The 20,915-nt window shown below is 35.2% G+C and overlaps 2 protein-coding genes and 1 pseudogene across 3 annotated transcripts in view; 2 read left to right on the forward strand and 1 right to left on the reverse strand.

The window, feature by feature from the left end:
• EFCAB5 (EF-hand calcium binding domain 5) overlaps positions 1-20,915 on the reverse strand; it is a 120,878-nt gene that overhangs the window by 63,465 nt on the left and 36,498 nt on the right. Inside the window, exons 4-6 of the mRNA XM_079130770.1 lie at positions 18,346-18,502; positions 15,826-15,874; positions 12,745-12,815 (exon numbers count right to left, since the gene is read on the reverse strand). Of these exons, the coding sequence (XP_078986896.1) occupies positions 12,745-12,815; positions 15,826-15,874; positions 18,346-18,502 (277 nt within the window). The remainder of the gene's footprint in view (positions 1-12,744; positions 12,816-15,825; positions 15,875-18,345; positions 18,503-20,915) is intronic.
• LOC306656042 (phosphoglycerate kinase 1-like) lies at positions 7,952-9,385 on the forward strand. The gene has a single exon (XM_079130900.1). The coding sequence runs from the start codon at positions 7,968-7,970 to the stop codon at positions 9,279-9,281; it is 1,314 nt and encodes a 437-aa protein (XP_078987026.1). The 5' UTR covers positions 7,952-7,967; the 3' UTR covers positions 9,282-9,385.
• Positions 10,090-10,854, forward strand: LOC306656107 (cyclin-dependent kinases regulatory subunit 1-like; annotated as a pseudogene). The gene has a single exon. The product of its transcript is annotated as a cyclin-dependent kinases regulatory subunit 1-like (transcript).

A 20,915-nucleotide genomic window follows, 5' to 3' on the forward strand; every position in this document is an offset into this window, starting at 1 on the left:
ATGTTAACTAATTTTTCAGTAATTGCATTAATAATGTTTGGATAAAATAAATATATTTGAAATGGTTTTTATTCATTGATAAACAAATTAACCATCCAAACAATGAAATGAAAAGGGTAGAATCTCTGTAAGATTAACAGGAATTTCAGGAGGGCTCCATCTGTTCACACCTGTTTATTCTGGCCTGAATACAAGACAATACAGTTCTCTAATGAGAGTCCACTGAAATCTAAGAATTAAGACTTCTGTTGTTGTTTTTTTCAAATGTGGATGGGAGTACAATATCCATTTCCACAAGTTTGCATTAAGAGTGACATATGGTTAAGTTTCATCTCCTGGAATGAGTTGTCTTTTGGGGATTGAAGTGCTCTGAAATTCAAAATAAACCTGATATGCTACTAAAACATAATTCTTATGTTTCTAAATACTTGACTTATAATACAAAACAGAACAAAAATCCCAAATAGACATATATATTCTATATTGTAAATAGTTTCTGTCAATATATGAAGGTTGTAAATAATATTCTCAAAGTTCCTTTTAAAGTAAGAAAGAATGGCAGGTAGAATACCAAGTGAGTTTTGAGTTTCTTACATGAAACCTGTTCTATTAAAAGTCTCTCTCTCTCTCTCTCTCTCTCTCTCTCTCTCTTTCTCCCTTTCTCTGCTATGCATCCCTTAGCAAGATATATAATACTTTATAATGGTTGTATCTTTTCATTGTTTTGTAATAATGTGCGTGTGTGTGTATTCTTAATTTTCTTGTATTTTGATTTTCCCCTTTTCTGATCCTACCCTGGTCTCATGAAACAGGTGTGCACACCCATATGCACTCTCTCTGTCTCAAATACACACACACACACACACACACACACACACACACATTCTTAGACACATTCCTATCTAATAATACACTATTCACTATTGTATTGTTGAATGCATTATCAAAGAGTAATTAAAACTAAGACAATAGAAAAAATATTCTAAAATAGTTACTTTGAATCTTCATATACTAGAATAAAACATGAAAAAAGAGGTATGTCATCATCAACAAAGAGATCATCACCTGTTCATTTATCCATTTGAAAAAAGATATACTAGGAAAATGGTAGACATTTAGAAGTATCTGTGAGCATGCCTTCTCTCCATTTCTCTTCTTCTTTGTATTATTACTCAATAATTTCAATAATTCCATGTTTTCAAATGCTAATTACATTGCTTATTATAAATGATCACGGACAATTGTATCTCACAGTACTTCCACCGGGTGGCACTTATGTGTAACATCTCGACTTTAAACTTGATTTATCATTACATTTTTCTGCCAGTTTCATTAAATGATTGCTGGTGAAATAGCCTTAAAGCAATTCTCTTTAAAAGCAAGTGCTCCAAGTTGGGTACAGTGGGATGTGCTTCTAGTCCCAGCTACTCAGGAGGTCAAAGAACTTTAAGTTTGAAGCCAGCCTGGGCAATTTACCAAGACCCCTGACTGGGGTGGGATAGGGGTGGTATGTGGAGGGAAGTGAGTGTTCCAAATACTTTTACATCATGTCATATAGGATGGCTCAATGATTTGTTGATTGGGCAATTAAATATGTTCAATAAATATTTCTGTGCAAGTTTTGTTTGTTTTTTTGTTTGAAACAGTTCAATCAATATTGCTTAGGCTGGCCTTGAGTTCAAGCAGTTCTCCTGAGTCTAGCTGTATTTATAGGCAATCACTCAATTTAAGAAATGCTCTCCTGTTTTGTTTGTTTGTTGGGACTAGGGATTGAACCCAGGCATGCTCTACATCCCCAGTCCTTTTTATTTTTTTATTTTGAAACAGGGTCTCAGTAAGTTGCTCAGGTTGGCCTCAAATCTGGGATGCTCCTGACCCAACCTCCTGAGTAGTTGGGATTACAGTGTGCATCACCATACCTGTCTTCTTTTAGAATTTTTTGTTTATCTTTACATGTTGTTGCTCTGACTTCCCAAAAAGCAATCCCCCTTTTTTAAACATCTGTTCAACTCCTTAATCAAGATTCAGCTATTTTATATTATCTAAAACATCTGGCCTACCTACTCTATTGGTGCTCCTCCTCTGACACACTGGTTTCTTCTGGTATATCCTTCATTACAATAGCTTGCAATTGTTTGCTTATCTGTCTCCATACCCTCTGTAACCTCAACACTTGTCATACATATTAAAAAGAGGAGTATATAAAGTTTTAACTGCATTGGTTCAGAGTCATATGATTGCAAAGTCAGGCTTGAGTATGTTGTGGAGGATAGAATTAGTTGCAATTACATGAAAGATGAATTCATATTATCTTGTGATGTCTCCTCATAGGACCTCAAAATAGGATCCCATCTCCTACTACAGACTCTTAAGAATATAAGTAAAACACAACTTTAAACTGAAAGAATAAAAGCATTCTTAGAAACAATAATCATAATACACAAAATTTTAAACTAAATACAGGAATACACCAAAGAGATATTTGTACTATCATGTTCATTGAAGCATTATTCACAATAGCCAAGATATGGAATAATCCTATGCATCCACCAACAGATGAATGGGTAAAGAAAATATGACATATATACACAATGGAATACTATTAATTCAGCATTATAAGAAGGAAACTCTAGCCAGGCACGGTAGCACACACCTGTAATCCCAGGGACTCAGGAGGCTGAGACAGGAGGATCACAAATGTAAGCCCAACCTAGGAAATTTAGTGAGACCCTGTCTCAAAAGAAAAAAATAAAAAGGGTTAAGGATATAGCGCAGTGGTAGAGCACTCCTGGATTCAATTCTCAGTAAGAAAAAAAGAAAAAAAAAAAGGAAAGAAATCCTGTCATTTGCACAACATGGATGAACCTAGAATATATTACACTAAGTGAAATAAGCCAGGCACAGAAAGACAAATATGAACTGATCTTGTTTATGTGCGAAATCTAAAAAGTTGAACCCACAGAAGTAGAGAGTAGGATGGTGGTTACGGAAATTGATGGAATGGGAAGATGGTGAAAGGGTACAAAGTTTTAGAGAGGTGGAGAAATAAGTTTTTGAGATACACTGCACAGCAGGGTGACTGTAGTTAATAATACTGTATTGTATATTTCAAAACTGCTAAGAGTAAATTTCAAATTTCTTACTAAAAATAATGGAGGTGATGAATATGTTAATTGGCTTGATTTAATCATCCTACATTGTATACCTATACCCAAATATCACATTATATTCCAAAAATATATAGTTATAATTTCTCAATCAAAATAATATTAATAAAAGTAAGTAAATAAACTTAATAGAGGAGTTAAGCAATATAGGAGGAACAAAAATTAAAACTGAGAATTAAAGCACTGATTTTAGGAATTCTCCAAGAACACCCATGAGTCAGGATTATTCCAGAAACAGGTATGGGTCAATACAGGGAATTTGCTAACATAATCCATTATATTCTATCTTAAATTACTATAATCATGATTATCTTAATTCATAAAATATGGCATTTGGAAATATTTGAAATCAATTTTTGGTTTTAAAAAACAAATTAGGCAGAGGGAAACACTCAAACTTGGTATTTATCAGAATATTCATAATAAACCAAGAGCCAAACAAGTATTTGTTGAATAAAATAATGAATAAATGGATGAAATAAAAGCAAGCAGAAAGTCCAGGCATTCTTGCAAAGATTGCACTAATCTTAGAAGTACTTTCCTCTTCTCTCCTCTCTTATTCTAACACCAGGAGCAAAAAGAGTGACTGGAAAAGGAAATGTCAACCCTCTAAACTGGAGATTCACAATGAAAACAAATGGTCTCCAGTGGCCTAGGAAGAAAGCGTCCATACCACAACAGAATAAATAGAAATTAGGGCAGAACCATCCAAACACAAGGAATAGGAAAAGAAATAGTATAGAAGGATGGCAACTGTCCAAACAACACAGGAAGAAAAGAAAAAGTCGATCTAGTAGAAAATAACTCAAGAAAAAGAAAAGAGTTTGTCACAAGTTCTTTTAGCTATAGTATGACTTAATAAGAACATAAATTCAACATAACAAGAACTCAAAGACAAGTGGATAAAACAGCAGAATGAAATGAAATGGTACAGTTTAAGTGCAAGGAACCAAAGAACAAGCAACACAAAGTGGAAGAAAAGGTTCAGACCATCATAGTGAATGCAGGTAAGAAAGTCAAGGAAATTACTAAAATCAGAAAGAATTACTAGATATGAAAGACAAATCTAGTTCCAAATACATATAATTGATTTCCCTTTGTAGACAGCCCCAAAACAGAAGATGTATTCCAAAGCATAATAAAGAAGAAAATTCCTGAAATGAAAAAAAAATCAAAAGAGAACACTATATTCAAGGCATTTTTTTCATTTTTTATTTACTTATTTATGTTATTATTTATTTTTTGTGTGCAGTACTGGGGATTGAACCCAGGCATACTCCACCACTGAGCTACATGCCCAGCCCTTTTTATTTTTTCAAACAGAATCTTTGCTAAATTGTTAAAGCTGGCCTTGAATTTATAATCCTCCTGCCTCAGCCTCCTAAGTAACTAGGATTATAGGCATGTACCACCATCCTCTACAACTGCAACTTTTATCATCTTTAAGTATATGGTCATTTCCTTGAATTGTTTTAGAATTAATTTGTGAATATATGTTTAATTTCAACAATTCCTTTATTTTCACTTTAGTTTCCTTTTCTTTCTTTGGGATGAAATTATATATTAGTTTTTAACTAATCAAATATTTATAATTCTGGTCACCCACATTGCTATATACACCCCTATCTATAGCAATATAGTACAAAAAGCAGTTTTGAATAATGGTTGACAATGGTTATTTCTGGGTATAAACCTTGCAGTGATTTTCAAATTATCATCCTTGTACTTTTTTTTTTCCAGAGGCAGTTTTTTTAACTTTATTTTATTTAGTTTTATCCGTGGTGCTGAGGTTTGAACTCAGTGCCCTCACATGTGCTAGGCAAGCGCTCTATCACTACACCACAATTCCAGTCCCTCATCTTTGTACTTTCATGTGTTGTTTAAAATTCTTAATAGTCATATTTAATTTTTATAAAATGGAATGATTCCTTCATAGGAAAATATGCCAAGGTGTTAAGAATTAATTCTGGGTGATGGCAATGTGCAAATATGTTGCTTATTTTTTGTATTTGTCTATTTTAAGAATTTGTTACCCTATCCCATTTTTAAAAGTTAAAAAAGCAATTTCTCATCTGAATACACATTTCCTAGCATCCTATAAAACTAGATGTCAGCTATTCACCCAGTAGTTTTTTTTTTTTAATTTTTTTTTAGTTGTGGATGGACCTTTATTTTATTTATTGATACGCAGTGCTGAGGCATGTGCCAGGTAAGCACAATACCTCTGAGCCACAACTCCAGCCCCCAAGTTGTTATTAAAAAGAGTATTTTTTTAAATTTCCAATTGGTTAAACTTAATTTTTAAGTTTGTTTATTATTTTCCAGTTTTGTTACATAATGATAAGAGAATATAACAGGTTTCTACTGTTTGGAACCTATAATGATTATAATGTTTTCTTGGTGACCATTTTGATAAATTTTGACCATTAAAACTAGAATAGGATCACTTCAGATGGAAATGTATAATGGTACAACTGCTGTAAAAAATGCTCCAGCAGTTTCTCAAAAGATTAAGCATAAAGTTACCATATAATACTGGAATTCTACTCAAGAATATACCCAAGAGAAATGAAAACATATATTCATGTACAAACTTATATACACATGTTCATAGAAATATTAATCACAATAACCAAAAAGTGAAAAGTATACAATGTTCATCAACTGTTGAAAGGATAAATAGTGGTACATCCATACAAGGGAATGTTATTATCAACATTTTATTTGTAAACAGAAAGAAATTAAAACACTACACATGAATCTACAAAACACTATGATGATAATACATACTGTATGATTCCATTTATATGAAATGTCTAAAATAGGCAAAGTCGTAGTGTCAGAAAGTACACTAGTGGTTGCTGAGGACTGGAAATGGGAGGGAAATGGGAAGTGACTAATTATGGGAAAGAAATTTCTTTAGGGGGTGATGGGAATGTTCTAAAACTGATTTAGATGGTTGCATGGTTTTGTAAATATACTAAAACCCATTTACCTGTACACTCTTAATGGGTATAAGGCATGTAATGGCCCTCAAAGATATCAGGTCCTAATTCCTGAATCTATAAATGTTACCTTGTATTGGAAAATAGTTTTTGTAGGTGTGATTGAATTACCAGTTTTGAGATGGGGACGTTATCCTGAATTATCCACATGGGCCCAAAATGCACTCACATATATCCTTATAAGAACGAGATTTCTCAGAAAGAAGAGGAGGAGGCAACCTGGATACAGCAACAAAACTTTCTTAAGCTTCATGAACTTATAGCACATTGTAAAAGAACATAGAAAAGAAAATCATATTAAAAATGAAAAGTTAAATAAACGAAAACTGTTCAATAATTATGGAGGTATTAAAGCTTTTGGTAACAGTTTTATTAAGAAAGTCCTATTATTTTTACTATTCTATAATTTTAAATTTTATAAATATAACTTTTTTCTTTTGGTACTGGGGGTTGAACCCAGGAATGCTTTACCACTGAGTTATAGCCCCATCTTTTTATTTTTTTCTTTATTAGAGAGAGAGTCCCACTAAATTGCTCAGGCTGGCCTCAAACTTGTGATCTTCCTGCCTTAGCCTCCTGAGTCACGGGTTATAGGCACGTGCCACTGTGCCCAGTTAAACATAACATTTTAACATTTAAAAATATAAAAAATAGTGTTGGTTCCAGTAAATTATTTTTAATCTTCAAACCTGTTCAATTTTGTTTGCTTATTTCATTTATCTGCTATTCCTTTAACAATTTTCTTAATTTTTCCTTGGGTTGCAGATGGCTGCCTTGGTGTGTCCTCACATGGCCTTTCCTTTGTGCAGAGAAAGAGAGAAAAACAACAACAACAAAACCAAGAAAAGTTTGCTCTAGCCAGAGTAGTAAGAAAAGAGTAATCTAGAAAGACCAGAAAAATTTAGACCTACTTTAAGTAGAATTTTTCATCTGAAGACCTACTCTAAGAGAATTGCTAAAAGAAGTTCTCTAATCAGAATTCATAAAAAAGGAATCTTGTAGCTGGGCATGTAGCTCAGTGATAGAGCACTTGCCAGACATGCCCAAGGCCCTGAGTTCAAAACCCATTACCAGAATTTGGGGGACAGGGAAAGAATCTTGAAGAACAATGAAAAGAGCAAAAGAATACAGATAAATACAACAGACTTTCCTTCTTCTCTTGAGTTTTCTAAATTATTTTTAACTATTAAAACAAAAAAGGATAGCATTACCTGATGGGATGTATGCATAGGAAATATTTTGGACAATGATACAATAAAAGGGAAAGTACAAAATAACTTAAAAGGAGATAAGGCTTCTACATTTCACTCAAACTGGTAAAATGTCACTACCAGTAGATCTCTGCAGCACTGAAATAGTTCTATATCTTAATTTTGGTGATGGTTAGAGAAATCTATACAAGTGATAAAATAACATAGTACTATACATAACCATTGTATCAATATTAATTTCCTGGTTTTGATATTATACTAAAGTCATGCAAGATGTGACTTTTGAAAAAACTGGTGAAAGGGTATGTGGGATCCCTATGTACTACTTTTGTAACTTCTTGTAAATCTATAATTTTTTCATAATAAAAAGTTTAAGATCATGCTTTAAAGAATATTTATTAATATAGATAAATGATAAAAAGACAATGTCAAGTGAAAAAGTAGGACATACAATTATATATTAGACAAAACCCAAACTCTATTATGAAAAAATAAAACTAAACTAAAACCTCATATGTCTCACTATGAATATAATAGACACTAGGGTCAAGAACATCATGAGATTCTGCACGCGTCTGGACAATATGTCGGTTGCATTATCCTTCTCTCAGTCGCCGACCTCTCGCCCTCTCCTTATTGCCAAAATGTTGCTGTCTAACAAACTGACTCTGGACAAGCTGGACGTGAAGGGAAAGAGGGTCGTTATGAGGGTGGACTTCAATGTTCCTATGAAGAATAACCAGATAACGAACAACCAGAGGATCAAGGCTGCTGTCCCAAGCATCAAATTCTGTTTGGACAATGGAGCCAAGTCAGTTGTCCTTATGAGCCACCTGGGCAGGCTTGATGGTGTTCCCATGCCTGACAAGTACTCCTTAGAACCAGTTGCTGTAGAACTAAAATCTTTACTGGGCAAGGATGTTCAGTTCATGAAGGACTGTGTGGGTCCAGAAGTAGAGAAAGTTTGTGCCAATCCTGCAGCTGGGTCTGTTATCCTGTTGGAGAACCTTCGCTTTCACGTGGCGGAAGAAGGGAAGGGAAAAGATGCTTCTGGGAACAAGGTGAAAGCCGAGCCAGCCAAAGTAGAAGCTTTCCGAGCTTCACTTTCCAAACTAGGGGATGTCTATGTGAATGATGCTTTTGGCACTGCACACCGAGCCCACAGCTCCATGGTGGGAGTCAATCTTCCACAGAAGGCTGGTGGTTTTTTGATGAAGAAGGAGCTGAACTATTTTGCCAAGGCCTTGGAGAGCCCAGAGCGACCTTTCCTGGCCATCCTAGGCGGAGCTAAAATTGCAGATAAGATCCAGCTGATCAATAATATGCTGGACAAAGTCAATGAGACGATTATTGGTGGTGGAATGGCTTTTACCTTCCTTAAGGTCCTCAACAACATGGAGATTGGCACTTCTCTGTTTGATGAAGAGGGATCCAAGATTGTCAAAGACCTTATGTCCAAAGCTGAGAAGAATGGTGTGAAGATTACTTTGCCTGTTGATTTTGTCACTGCTGACAAGTTTGATGAGAATGCCAAGACTGGCCAAGCCACTGTGGCCTCTGGCATTCCTGCTGGCTGGATGGGCTTGGACTGCGGTCCTGAGAGCAGCAAGAAGTATGCTGAGGCTGTCAGTCGGGCTAAGCAAATTGTATGGAATGGACCTGTGGGTGTTTTTGAATGGGAAGCTTTTGCCCGGGGAACCAAAGCACTCATGGACGAGGTGGTGAAAGCTATTTCCAGGGGCTGCATCACCATCATAGGTGGTGGAGACACGGCCACTTGCTGTGCCAAATGGAACACAGAGGATAAAGTCAGCCATGTAAGCACTGGTGGTGGTGCTAGTTTGGAGCTCCTGGAAGGTAAAGTCCTTCCCGGGGTGGATGCTCTCAGCAATGTTTAGTACTTTCCTGCCTTTTGGTTCCTGTGCACGGCCCCTAAGTCATCTTAGCATTGGCATTAGCTAAAACCTCCCCCCACATCAAGATTCAGCTAGTGGCCAAGAGATGTAGCACCAGGAACCCTTAAACAGTTGCACAGCATCTCAGCTCATCTTTACTGCACCCTGGATTTGCCTATATTCTTCAAGATACCATCTAAATTTCTTAGTGACTAAACCATCGTGCATTCTAGAGTGCATCTATTTATATTTTGCCTGTTAAAACAAAGCCAACTGTGTTAGCTTAGTTTTCTTTTTGACGTAGCTTATTTTGATTAGCTTGTCACTGTTCACTACTTGGCATGGAAACAAGATGAAATTCCAGTTTTAGGGAGAAGCAATTGATGATCTATTAAATAATCAATAAAAGTGTCCATTGAAACTGGAAAAAAAAAAAAAAAAGAACATCATGAGCTTTGGAATCAGTTCAGTGACTTATGTCATATGTGACATTGAGGAAATTGTTCCATCTTCCTGCCATATTTGCAAAATGAGGAATAATTTTGGTAAGAAAGTATATGTAATATCCTTAAGTCAACAGCACATAAAAAAGAAGTGGTTAAAAAAAAAATCCAAAGCATCATTATTATCCAAAGAAAAATATTGTAGTGTTAACACTATTAGTAGAATTATGAATTTAAATTTTTTTCTTCTTTGTATTTTTCCACCTTTAATTTTCTATAATGAACCTATATTATTTTCTTATTGAGATATAATTCATATATGGTAAAAGTCATATATTACTCTTATAATTAAAAAATAAGAAGGAGTTGTTTAGAGGTTGGCGGTGCGGTGGTGGAGGCCCGCAGACCGAGCGATCATGTCACACAAACAAATTTACTATTCGGACAAATACAACGATGAGGAGTTCGAGTACCGGCATGTCATGTTGCCCAAGGACATAGCCAAATTGGTTCCTAAAACTCATTTGATGTCTGAGTCTGAATGGAGGAACCTCAGCGTTCAGCAAGAGTCAGGGATGGGTTCATTATATGATCCATGAACCAGAACCTCACATCTTGCTGTTCCTGCTGCCACTACCCAAGAAGCCAAAGAAATGAAGCTGGCAAGCCACTTTTCATCCTCAAGCTTTACACAGCTGTCCTTATTTTCTGACATCTTTCTGATAACATGATTATGTTGCCTTCTTGTTTTCCACTTTGATATTTAAAGGATGTTCAATACAATGTTTGAATGTGCTTGTAACTGCTTTATTTGTGGAATAGAGCCACCACCACCCTGCCAAATAAGTGCTCTGTGGGACCACAGCCTCAGCTGGGTGTGACCCCAGAAGCCACAGTGTGCTCTGTATCCAGCAGATCACACTTGGCAGATGGAGGGAGCATCTGAGAATCAGACCATAGCTGTTACAGGGATTGTGTGAACTTGCTGCTTTGTTTTTTTCCTGCTGAGTGTTGTATGTATGGAGACTTATGGATTTATGTTTCAAAGTATTGGAAATTTTCCATTTTATTTGAGAAATCTATTCTGTTCCATGTTAAAAGCCTTGATTAAAGAGGAAGTTTTTATAATCCAAAAAAAAAAAAAGAAAAAAGAAAATTTTCTAAATTGTTCCCTTTAGGAAAACAACTATAAGACAATTAGGAAAGTAGCACTGAGAACCAGTGCTTTGCAAAGAAATTTAAACTATGGTTATAATTGTATTAAAGTGATAAAGCCTTGACTTTTCCTGAACTATTTTAATACTACCATTTGTTCTACATATTTTTTTCTTTGAGTCATTTATCTCAATTTTATTTGTGGGATTTCAATTTAAGGAGGTGACTGAATGATGATGTGGAGAGGCTAATTCCATTAGAAGAAAATTTTTATTATTTACAGTTTCCAAGAGAAGGGATCGTGTCATGCCATACAATACCAGAGGGAAAGCATCAGGTTTTATTTAGGAGGCAAAAACAGGATGGAGCAAAGGGAAAGCCTAAATGAGAGTCCTTATGGGGGTTTCTACAGGAAATGTAAGGCAAAGCGGGGCAAAGAGTCTGGAATTAACTAGTCTAAATAATTCTGGCAAACTTTATGGCACAGGAGCTATCCATTAGCTGTCTGGGTTGATTTAGGGCCAGGTAACACTCAACCAGCAGGTAGCTCCTGGTAGCTGACTTGGTGTGTGAGAATTAGTAAAAGATGTGGCTCTGGGCTGGAGGTGTAGGTTAGTGGTAGAAGTGCTTGCCTAGCAGGCACAGGGTCCTGGGTTCAATCACCAGCTCCCCCAACTACCCTGCCCCTTGTACAAAAAAAAATTTAAAAGAAATTATGATGTGGTTCATCATATGGGTTCTGCATCACAGTGGAGATAAAGATACTGGTCATTAGTTTGAGCCTGTGACTGATGAATGGCAAAGAGAGAACCTAAGAAACACAATGAGAACATAACTGAGATGAAATTTGCCAAATTCATATTTACACAAAAATGAAGGAGTCCAGAAATCCTTCATACAGAACTTTGAAACTGTATATGGTACTTAGTCTTCACCTTTAATGGAGCAAGGATGAATGAGAGAAAAAGGAGAAAGTTATCTTGACTTTAACACTAATGTTATTAGAGGGGAAAAACAAGATGAAATAGGAAAACATGAAAAAAATATAAAAGCAGACTATAGAAGATCCAGGATTGTGGTAGCATTAAATTGCTTCTTTCACTTATCCCATGAAAACAGAATCCTACTTTCTTAGATATAATATTAAATAGACTTTGAAACCAGACAACCTAAATACACAATTTCCCAATTCGATTGATTGTGAGACCATGAACTTCAGTGTTTTCATCAAAAACAGTAGAAGATTACAAAAAAGAGTAGAGGATGTAAGAATTACTGAGAAGATTGCCCAAGTTCATCTATGAATATTTTAGGACAGTGCCTGGTCCATAGGAAATGCTTTGTAAGTTTTAGATCTCATTATTATTTGTATAATGAGATTTCATTAAATATAAGAGGCAGATTTTTCTTGATCTTACCAGAAGGTGTCAGTGAAAGTTTTTCACATTTTCATATCATGAGTGCCACTGAAAGAAATGATAAAATGACTTTGCATGTAAGATGTAGCCTAATTTCAGAGGGTTAAAACTTTTTTTTTTTTTTTTTTTAATAGTATGAGGGATTGAACTCAGGGTCATTCTACCACTGAGCTACATCCACAGCCCTTTTAATCTTTTGAGATAGAGTCTCAACAAGTTGTAGAGACTGGCCTTAAGCTTCTGCCTTAGCTTCCTGAGTTGCTGGGATTATAGGCATGCACCATGTGCCTGGATAGAGGGGTTAAAATATTTTAAAGTGTGTCCCTTAAAAAATGATAAAATAAGTTTTTATGATCTTATTTAATTCTAAATTAATGTATGTGTGGCATCTACCAAAAGATAGTTGAAACTGACAGAATAATTCATATATTAAATAATGCAATTTCTTACTTCTGAAAATTCCATTTTGTTCAATCCTGATTCCATGGAGTCAGTAATATTCAATTGTTTGCAATGTGATTCTAATTTTGGAATAAAAAATATTTGCTAGTTAGTTTGGTTGTAATATATTCATATTTTGTATTTACATTCTAGTACTTAAAAAAAGAATGTAAAATTATTTCTTAGCTAATGTCTACTCACAGTTAAAATAAATAATATATAGTTGGGTAACTTTTCAATTACTACAGAATTATTATTTTTCCTGGCTTTTATTTAACCAAGTAACCAAATACTAAAAAGAATAAACCTAAATTTTTAATACCTGAATTGGGATAAAGCAGAAACATATGCACAATAGTATAAAAGACTATAAAAAACATTTGTATTAATTTATGCTAGCATTTATAATAGGAGATACTAAATCAAAACACCTCTATAAACTTTCATTTAAAAATCTTTTTTGGGCTCTAATATTTCTTAAATTAACTAGAGCTATATAAACATGGTTAGTAAAAGTCAAATAATACAAAAATATGAGCAGCAAAATGTGAATATCCTCCTTTCCCTCTATTCCTCCATCTGTATGCACATTCCCTTCTGCCATAGAAGTAACCACCATCACCAGCTTGTCACATCCTTCCAGCAACCTTCCTATGCATTTCCATATGTATATGTGTATAAGGTCATATATATTTTGTTTTCCTCCATATGAATATGATCATTTTGATTTGCAACTTGCTTTTTCACTTACTACTCATTGTAGATCTTTTAAAAGTAGCTGGAGCTCAGGGTAAAGTTTGAAATCTATAACTGCAGTTATAGATTTGAATAAGGAAACCCAGGGAGTGGGTAGTATATAAAGTGAGTGAAAAAGGAAACTCTGGAAAACAACATTTAAGGTTTAAGCAAAAGAAGAATCAAGGGACAAAAATGCAAGAGGTGATCAAAGATAGAAGAAAAATATAAGGAGAAAATGATGTCACAAAAGTCAAGCAAAAAGTTTTGAATAACAGAGTGATCAACAATGGTGAATGTGGCAGTTAGTTCAAGTAAACATTTTAAAATTTCCATTTGATATGACACTTATATAATCTTTATTGATCTTAACAGAGAGGAAAACAATTGTATGAAAACTCATCAAACTGTCTTCCTCTCCTACTTCTAGCAGTAACTCTTCCTGTCTGTCCTGGGCTGACCCAAAAGGGCACAGCAAAGATTTTTCAGTTATTCTTGGATTTTGTGACTACTATTTGAATGTTACTGTGGCCATGAGGACTCATATAAGCTTATGCATTAGATGCTGATATCCCCAACCCAGACCTTTCTCTAAGCTCCGGAAATTGTGCTAACTAAACTGGCTTCTATTAGCAAGAGCTGCTATGAAATGTACATGTTTGTCCTCTGATCGGGTTTTGAGCAATTTAAGGAAAGGAAGCATGTCTTTGCTTTCTTTACCCCCTTACCATAACTGGAACTAAGGATGGACTCAACAAATATTGAATGAATGAATGATATAGAAAATAAATACTACAAGAAAGGAGATGAGAGGAGAAACAATTACTATCAACTGGAGTAGCCTGGAATTTCTCTAATGTTCATCGGGATCCCAATAGTGTTGCCTTTACTCACTCCTTCTGTACCCCCATCCAAAGTAAATGAACACAGGAAGTTGTGTCAAAGATTTTCTGAAATAGGAGTAGAGGTTGACTCACAGGAAAATTACATTTTTTGGATAGGTTGAGAACAGGGAAGGGAGAAAAAGCTGTCACTAATACAAGGCCCAAATCACATTGGGGACCAGTGATCAAAAAGAATAGAACCATATTTATTTCATTTTAAAAAGTGAGAACAGACTTCAAAGATTGTCACAATCTATTGTTATCATTGTAACAAGTAGTTAAAAAATACATTGAAATTGAAAAAATCCCACCTGGATATAAGTACATATCAGGACTCAAAGTCTAGTTCTTTATGTACCAAGTCAGATTTGTGTGTGTGTATGTGTGTGTGTGTACACCTAATCTTACATAAAAAAAATCTTTCTGAAAACCAATGCATCGAAATCTATGGTTCTCCATAGGGTATTATCTCCCCCCCACACTGTGCATGGGGGGAATTTGTGGAAGAGTTTTTATCATTACAATAATGGAGAGTAGGTGTAGAGGAAGAACTCCTGCAATTTCTGAAAAACAAAGGCTTTCCCCCTCCCATCAGACATTGAAGTAAGTGAAAAATTTGCTCATAGTAATTTCAAATCTAGAACTCAATCCTATTTTATGTATAAACAGAGTAGAATTTTGCTGTTGTTTTTATTTTTTGGTGCTGGGGATTAAACCCAGGGTCTCATTCAGGGTATGTACAAGCTTTACCACTGAGCTACACCCCCAGTCCCTGATTTTGCTGTTTAATTTTCCAAATGTAACTACTGTGAAAATTTGAGGGAGGTTTAAAAGTAAAATTCATCCTGGAACTTAACTAGGAGTTGTTTACCATTTCAAAGAATTGTATTACAGGAGCTAACATCTAAATTATATTTGAACTCTAATACCACACATGTATGTCAGTTTGCATTTGTAGCTATCCTTGTCATGGGAATTTCCCTCTCTCTCTCTCTCTCTCTCTCTCTCTCTCTCTCTCTCTCTCTCTCTCTCTCTCTCTCCCCCATTCATTTTGCCCCTATTAAAAATATCAAATGCAAAGAAAATGGTTAATTAGATATAATTTTACTTTTCATATATCTAAACATTCATGCTGCATTATGTCTTCTAGTGAAGTTGTAACCAAACATTCATATATTGAAATCTAGTACATGTATTTCTTATTTTTATCATAGTTATGACATTATATCTTTCTTTTTAAATTCTCTAAGTATGGCATGGGTTAATAAAGAGGTACAATACAATGAGGCATTGGGCTAAAAGAATTGAGAATAATTGATAGCCTTTCTACATTGTCTGGAAAGAGCAGAAGAGCCTAATTCATCAATAAGAGCTTTCAATAACATCTGTTTCATTATCAACTCTTCATCTGAATTCAATGCCTCCCCCCCTAGAAAAATAAAAATACCATAGTTCTAATAGGCATACTTACCAAGCTCAAATTCTGGCTTTTGGAAAAATTCATGAAGAACATTTTGAATCTGCAAATCAGGAAGGAAGGAAGGAAGGAAGGAAGGAAGGAAGGAAGGAAGGAAGGAAGGAAGGAAGGAAGGAAGGAAGGAAGGAAGGGAGGGAGGGAGGGAGGGAGGGAGGGAGGGAGGGAAGGAAGGGGAAGGTAGGAAGAAAGGAAGAAAAGAGAGAAGAAAGAAGGAAGGAAGAAAAGAGACAAAAAAAACAAGTAAGGAAAGGAACCATGTATTAATCCTCAATTATCAAACATATAGTATTTCAGACTAAAAGTCATCTATAGTCTTTCTAAGTGCTATATGATCTTTCTAACTCAAGGACAGAAATAGCAATAATTCACATTAATTTAGAGAATACTTCAAGGTATATAAAGTGCTTTCATAAGTACATCTTCAGTGATTCCTAACTTTTTATGTGAGAACTGGGATGCTGAGAGGGACACCGTTTTGCTCCCCTCCAGGGAACATTTCTAGCAACACTCTTAACACAGGGCATGATGGAGTTAAGACACATTTAGCAACCAGTTTGGCCATCCTGAGAATTCTCTATTCTTCCTTATTCTTTGATTACTGAAAATAAAATTTGAGAGTTGGCCCATTTTTAAAAATAGATTTTATTTCTTTAGAGAAGTTTTAGGTTCACAGCAAAATTGAAAGGATAGTACAGAGTACCCATATACTCCCTACCCACCCCCCACCCCAGCCTTTTCCACTGTCAACATCCTGTGCTAAGATTGTACATTTGTTAGAGTTGATGAACTGAATCTACATTGATGCATCATTATCAAAGACCACAGTTTATTTAGTTATTTTTAAATTTTTTTATAGTTGTAGATGGACAGAATTCCTTTATTTTGTTTACTTTATGTGGTGCTAAGGGTTGAACCCAGTACTACTTCACACATGCTAGGCAAGTGCTCTGTCACTGAGGTACAGCCCCACCCCAAGACTATGGTTTATATTAGGAGTCACTCTTGGTATTCTACATTCTATGGATTTTGACAAATGTATGACAAGTATCTGCTATAATAGTACAGAATTGTTTCACTATCCTAAATGTCCTCTGTGTTCCACCTATTTATCCCTCCTGCCCCCTCTTACTCCTGGCAACCACTAATATTTTTATTGTCTCCATGTTTTTTTTCCCTTTTCTAGAATGTCATGCAATTAGAATCATACAATAAGTAGCCTTTTCAGATTGGCTTCTTCCACTTAGTATGGTGCACTTTTCTCCATGTCATTTTTGTTTGTTTGTTTGTTTCAGTACTGGGTATTAATCCAGGGCCTTGGAAAGGCTAGGCAAGGGCTCTACCACTGAGCTGCATTCCCAGTCCTTTCAATTTTTTATTTTGAGACAGGATTTTGCTAAGTTGCTCAGGCTGGTCTCAAACTTGCAATCCTCCTGCCTCAGCCTTCCAAGTTGCTAGAATTACAGACATATGCCACTATGCCTGATTCAGATTTCCTGAACTTTTCACTTTGCAAACCTGAAACTCTATACCCATCAAACAAAAATTCACTCCCCTTCAACTTTTCCCAGTCTTTGGTGAGTATCCATTCATTCTACTTCTTATTTTCTGAATTTTACTACTTCAGATATCTCATGTAAGTAGATTAATTCAGTATTTTTATTTTAAGAATATGTTTAGTTTTATAGGAAACTGTCAAACCATCTTTCAGAGTGGCTGTACCATTTTGCATTCCCACCAACAATAAATGACAGTTCTTGCCACTCTGTATTCTTGCCAGCATGATTGTCAGTGTTTTGTGTTTTGGATTTTGGCCATTCTAACAGGTGTGTGCTAGTATCTCATTGCTGTTTTATTTTGTAATTCCTTAATAACATATGATGTTGGGCACTGTCTCATAGGTTTATTTGACAACTGCATTTTTTTGGTGAAGTATCTGTTCGGGACTTTGGCCCATCTTTTAATAGGGGTATTTATTTTTGTATTTTTGAATTTTAAGAATTCTTTGTATATTTTAAATAATGCTCCTTCATTAGCAATGTCTTTTGCCAATATTTCCTCTTGGTTTGTGACTTGTCTTCTTTGGTCCATTTTCAATCATTCACCTGAAACTGAAATATACCTGGCATTGGATTTAACAATTAAATATTTTCAAATCTACATACCTAAAAGAAAATAATTATTATACTATAATTATTCTCTAAAATTAAGAGATATGGTCTTATAGGTCTTACAAAAGTAGTTACATACAAACAAATGAAATCTGTCTTTGTTTGTAATGATTAGTCTGGAAACCATTGCCAGAATCAAGATTTTAGAAATCTAGTTAGATTTTTTTTTTAAATGTTTAAGAGAAAATTACAGGAAACAACTCTCATTGACCAGATAGGTCAAGATTAATTTAGTACAACAGTATTGAAAAATTTGAGGGAGGTTTATAGTATTCCACTCAGTATTCTAGTAATTGCCCTCTTACCACTCACCCCAATACCCCTTATATATATCCTGCTGCCTTACCACTACTGTAGGAATCATTCCTCTAGGGTCTAGAATCCATTCATCAAATTGCTCCTGCAGAGCCCGTTTCCGCATGATGGCCACCTTGACTTTGATTGTGTTTATGTAGTCTCTTTGTTCTCTTTTCTGTTTAACATTCTCCTTCATCTTAGATACTCTGAAGAATGTAGAGATAGAAAACATGTTAAGACTTTTAGATTTAGTTCAGATTGTTCAAATAACAAAAAACAAGAGTTAAGAGTTGCATTTAAACTTTGTACCTGTCTTTTTTCCATGAAATCTTTCATGATATAAGCCTGCAGTGAACCCTTCTTCCCCAGCACTTTTACTGAATTTGGCAAAAGATCTGAAATCAGTTTGTCAAAAAGGCATCTGCACTTATATGTTCACTACTTACACTAGCCAAGTTATGGAATCAACCTCAGTGTCCAACAAAAGATGAATGGATAAAGAAAATGTGATAAATGAGCACAACAGAATACTATCTAGCCTCTAAAAAAGAGAAAATTCTTGTGACGACATAATAGAATTGGAGAATTATGCAAAGTGAAATAAGCCAGGCAGAGAAAACAAATACCTTATGTTCTCACCTACATGTGGAATATAAAACAACTGAAGGAGGGGCTAAGTGTATATGAGGTGAGTGAAGGGATGATGGTCAAAGGATGCAAAATTTCAGATAGGAGGAGTAAGTTTTCAAAAGATCCACTGCATGCCAATATATTCAATAATAATACAATGTGCATTTCAAAATTGCTAAGACTATAAGTTTCAAATGTTCTCATCACACACAAAAAAAATCTAGTTAAGCAGGGCGACACGGTGCATGCCTGTAATCTCAGTGGCTCAGGAATCAGAGGCAGGAACATGGTGAGTTCAAAGCCAGTCTCAGCAACAGTGAGGCACTAAGCAACTCAGAGAAATCCAGTCTCTAAATAAAATACAAAATAGGGCTGGGGATGTGGCTCAGTGGTTGAGTGATCCTGAGCCCAGAGCCCACCCCCCCAAAAAAACTAGTTAAGGTAATAGATGTTAATTATCTTGATTTAATTATTCCACATGCATTTATAAATCATAACATCACATTGTACAACAGAAATAAATACAATTATAAATCATCAATTTACAATGTTTTGAAAATATATTTTTTAGTTTTCAATGGCATTTATTTATTTATTTACTTATATATATAAAACTAAATATATATATATATATATATATATATAGTATTGAGAATCGAACCCAGGGCCTCACACATGCCAGGCAAGCACTCTACCACTGAGCCACAACCCCAGCCCCTCAATTTACAATTTAAAACAAAAGAAATATAGCCTAGGAGCTGCCCTACATACTATTAAGGCAAGGCTGAAGCTGAACAGGCCTTACCGTCATGAGTCTCTTTCTTTCCTGGACACAGAAATCATCTGGAGGGATTCTGATGCAGGGCTAAGGTAGAAACCTGGAAGATGCATTTATGAAAGCATCTCAGGTCATTCTGATGTCTTGGACAAAAATTTGGAGAAGTCTCTCTAGGAGTATATTGGCCTATTGCCTCTAGCCTGAGTCAAATCTTTGACAGTTCCTGCTCATGTCCTAAGCATGATAGTTACCCTTGTCCTCAGCCAGAGATGCATCATTCAGGTTGAGAACAGGGGAAAAACTGTGATTTTAATTGTTGCTATGTTAATCATACCTATTAGGACTTAAAAAAACACTTTTTGATTGAAACAAAATCAAATGACTAAGAGTAATAAAATCAACTGCTAGTTTTAAGTGCAATTTTTTGTCCAACAATGTTTGAAGCAGGTCTTTATCTTTCAAACAAGAAAGACTAAGATAATCTGACAGATTTTGAAACACAAGGGAATTTTCAGTAAGAACTGGTAAATTGTATGCTTCTAATAATCCAAAAGAAATTATTGAAATTAAAGTTATTACTTTTACCCACAGAAGGACTTCAGAATTCTCTAGGAAAATAAGCATTCAAAAATAACCTTTGAAGTTTGAAAACAAAAGCAGGCAAGCAGCTTAATAGTACAGAAGATCCTGTGTCTGAGCTGCTGAAAGATTAATTAGTATTTTAAAGGACGTGCTAAGTTCCTCTGATGCCACTTCTAAGCAGCCAAACCTCCCAGTCCCTTCTGCTTGTCTCTCGTTCTGCCCTTTCTCTACTCCTTCTCCCTCTGCTGTTTTCTCTTTCTTCCTCTCTCTGCATAGCATTGTCTTCAATTTTCATCTTCATCCTGCATGGCTTTCTATTCTGTACCTATCCCTTACACCCAGCTTTTGCTCATTGTGCATTCACTTATTCAATAAGTTATTTGCTCATTACACAAACATTTATTGGGCACTATGGATTCTACCATTTTAACCTATGGATTCTGCCATTATTAAGCTTAAGGTCCAATGGCAGAACACATTAGTAAACAGTATAGTGTAATAAGCACTGGGTGTTCCTGGATTCTCATGTGACACAAAAGTGAATTCACAAATTGGTCTTCTATAATATTTTCATCTGCTTGAAATATTTTTCTCCCTTTATTTGCCTGACTAGATCTTCCACATGCTGT

The sequence above is a fragment of the Sciurus vulgaris genome (assembly GCF_902686455.1).
Source record: "Sciurus vulgaris genome assembly, chromosome: 3".
NCBI lineage: Eukaryota > Metazoa > Chordata > Mammalia > Rodentia > Sciuridae > Sciurus > Sciurus vulgaris.

Bases quoted from the DNA above. Each gene is read 5' to 3' on its own strand.
- LOC306656042 (XM_079130900.1), top strand. From the start codon at position 7,968: ATGTCGGTTGCATTATCCTTCTCTCAGTCGCCGACCTCTCGCCCTCTC.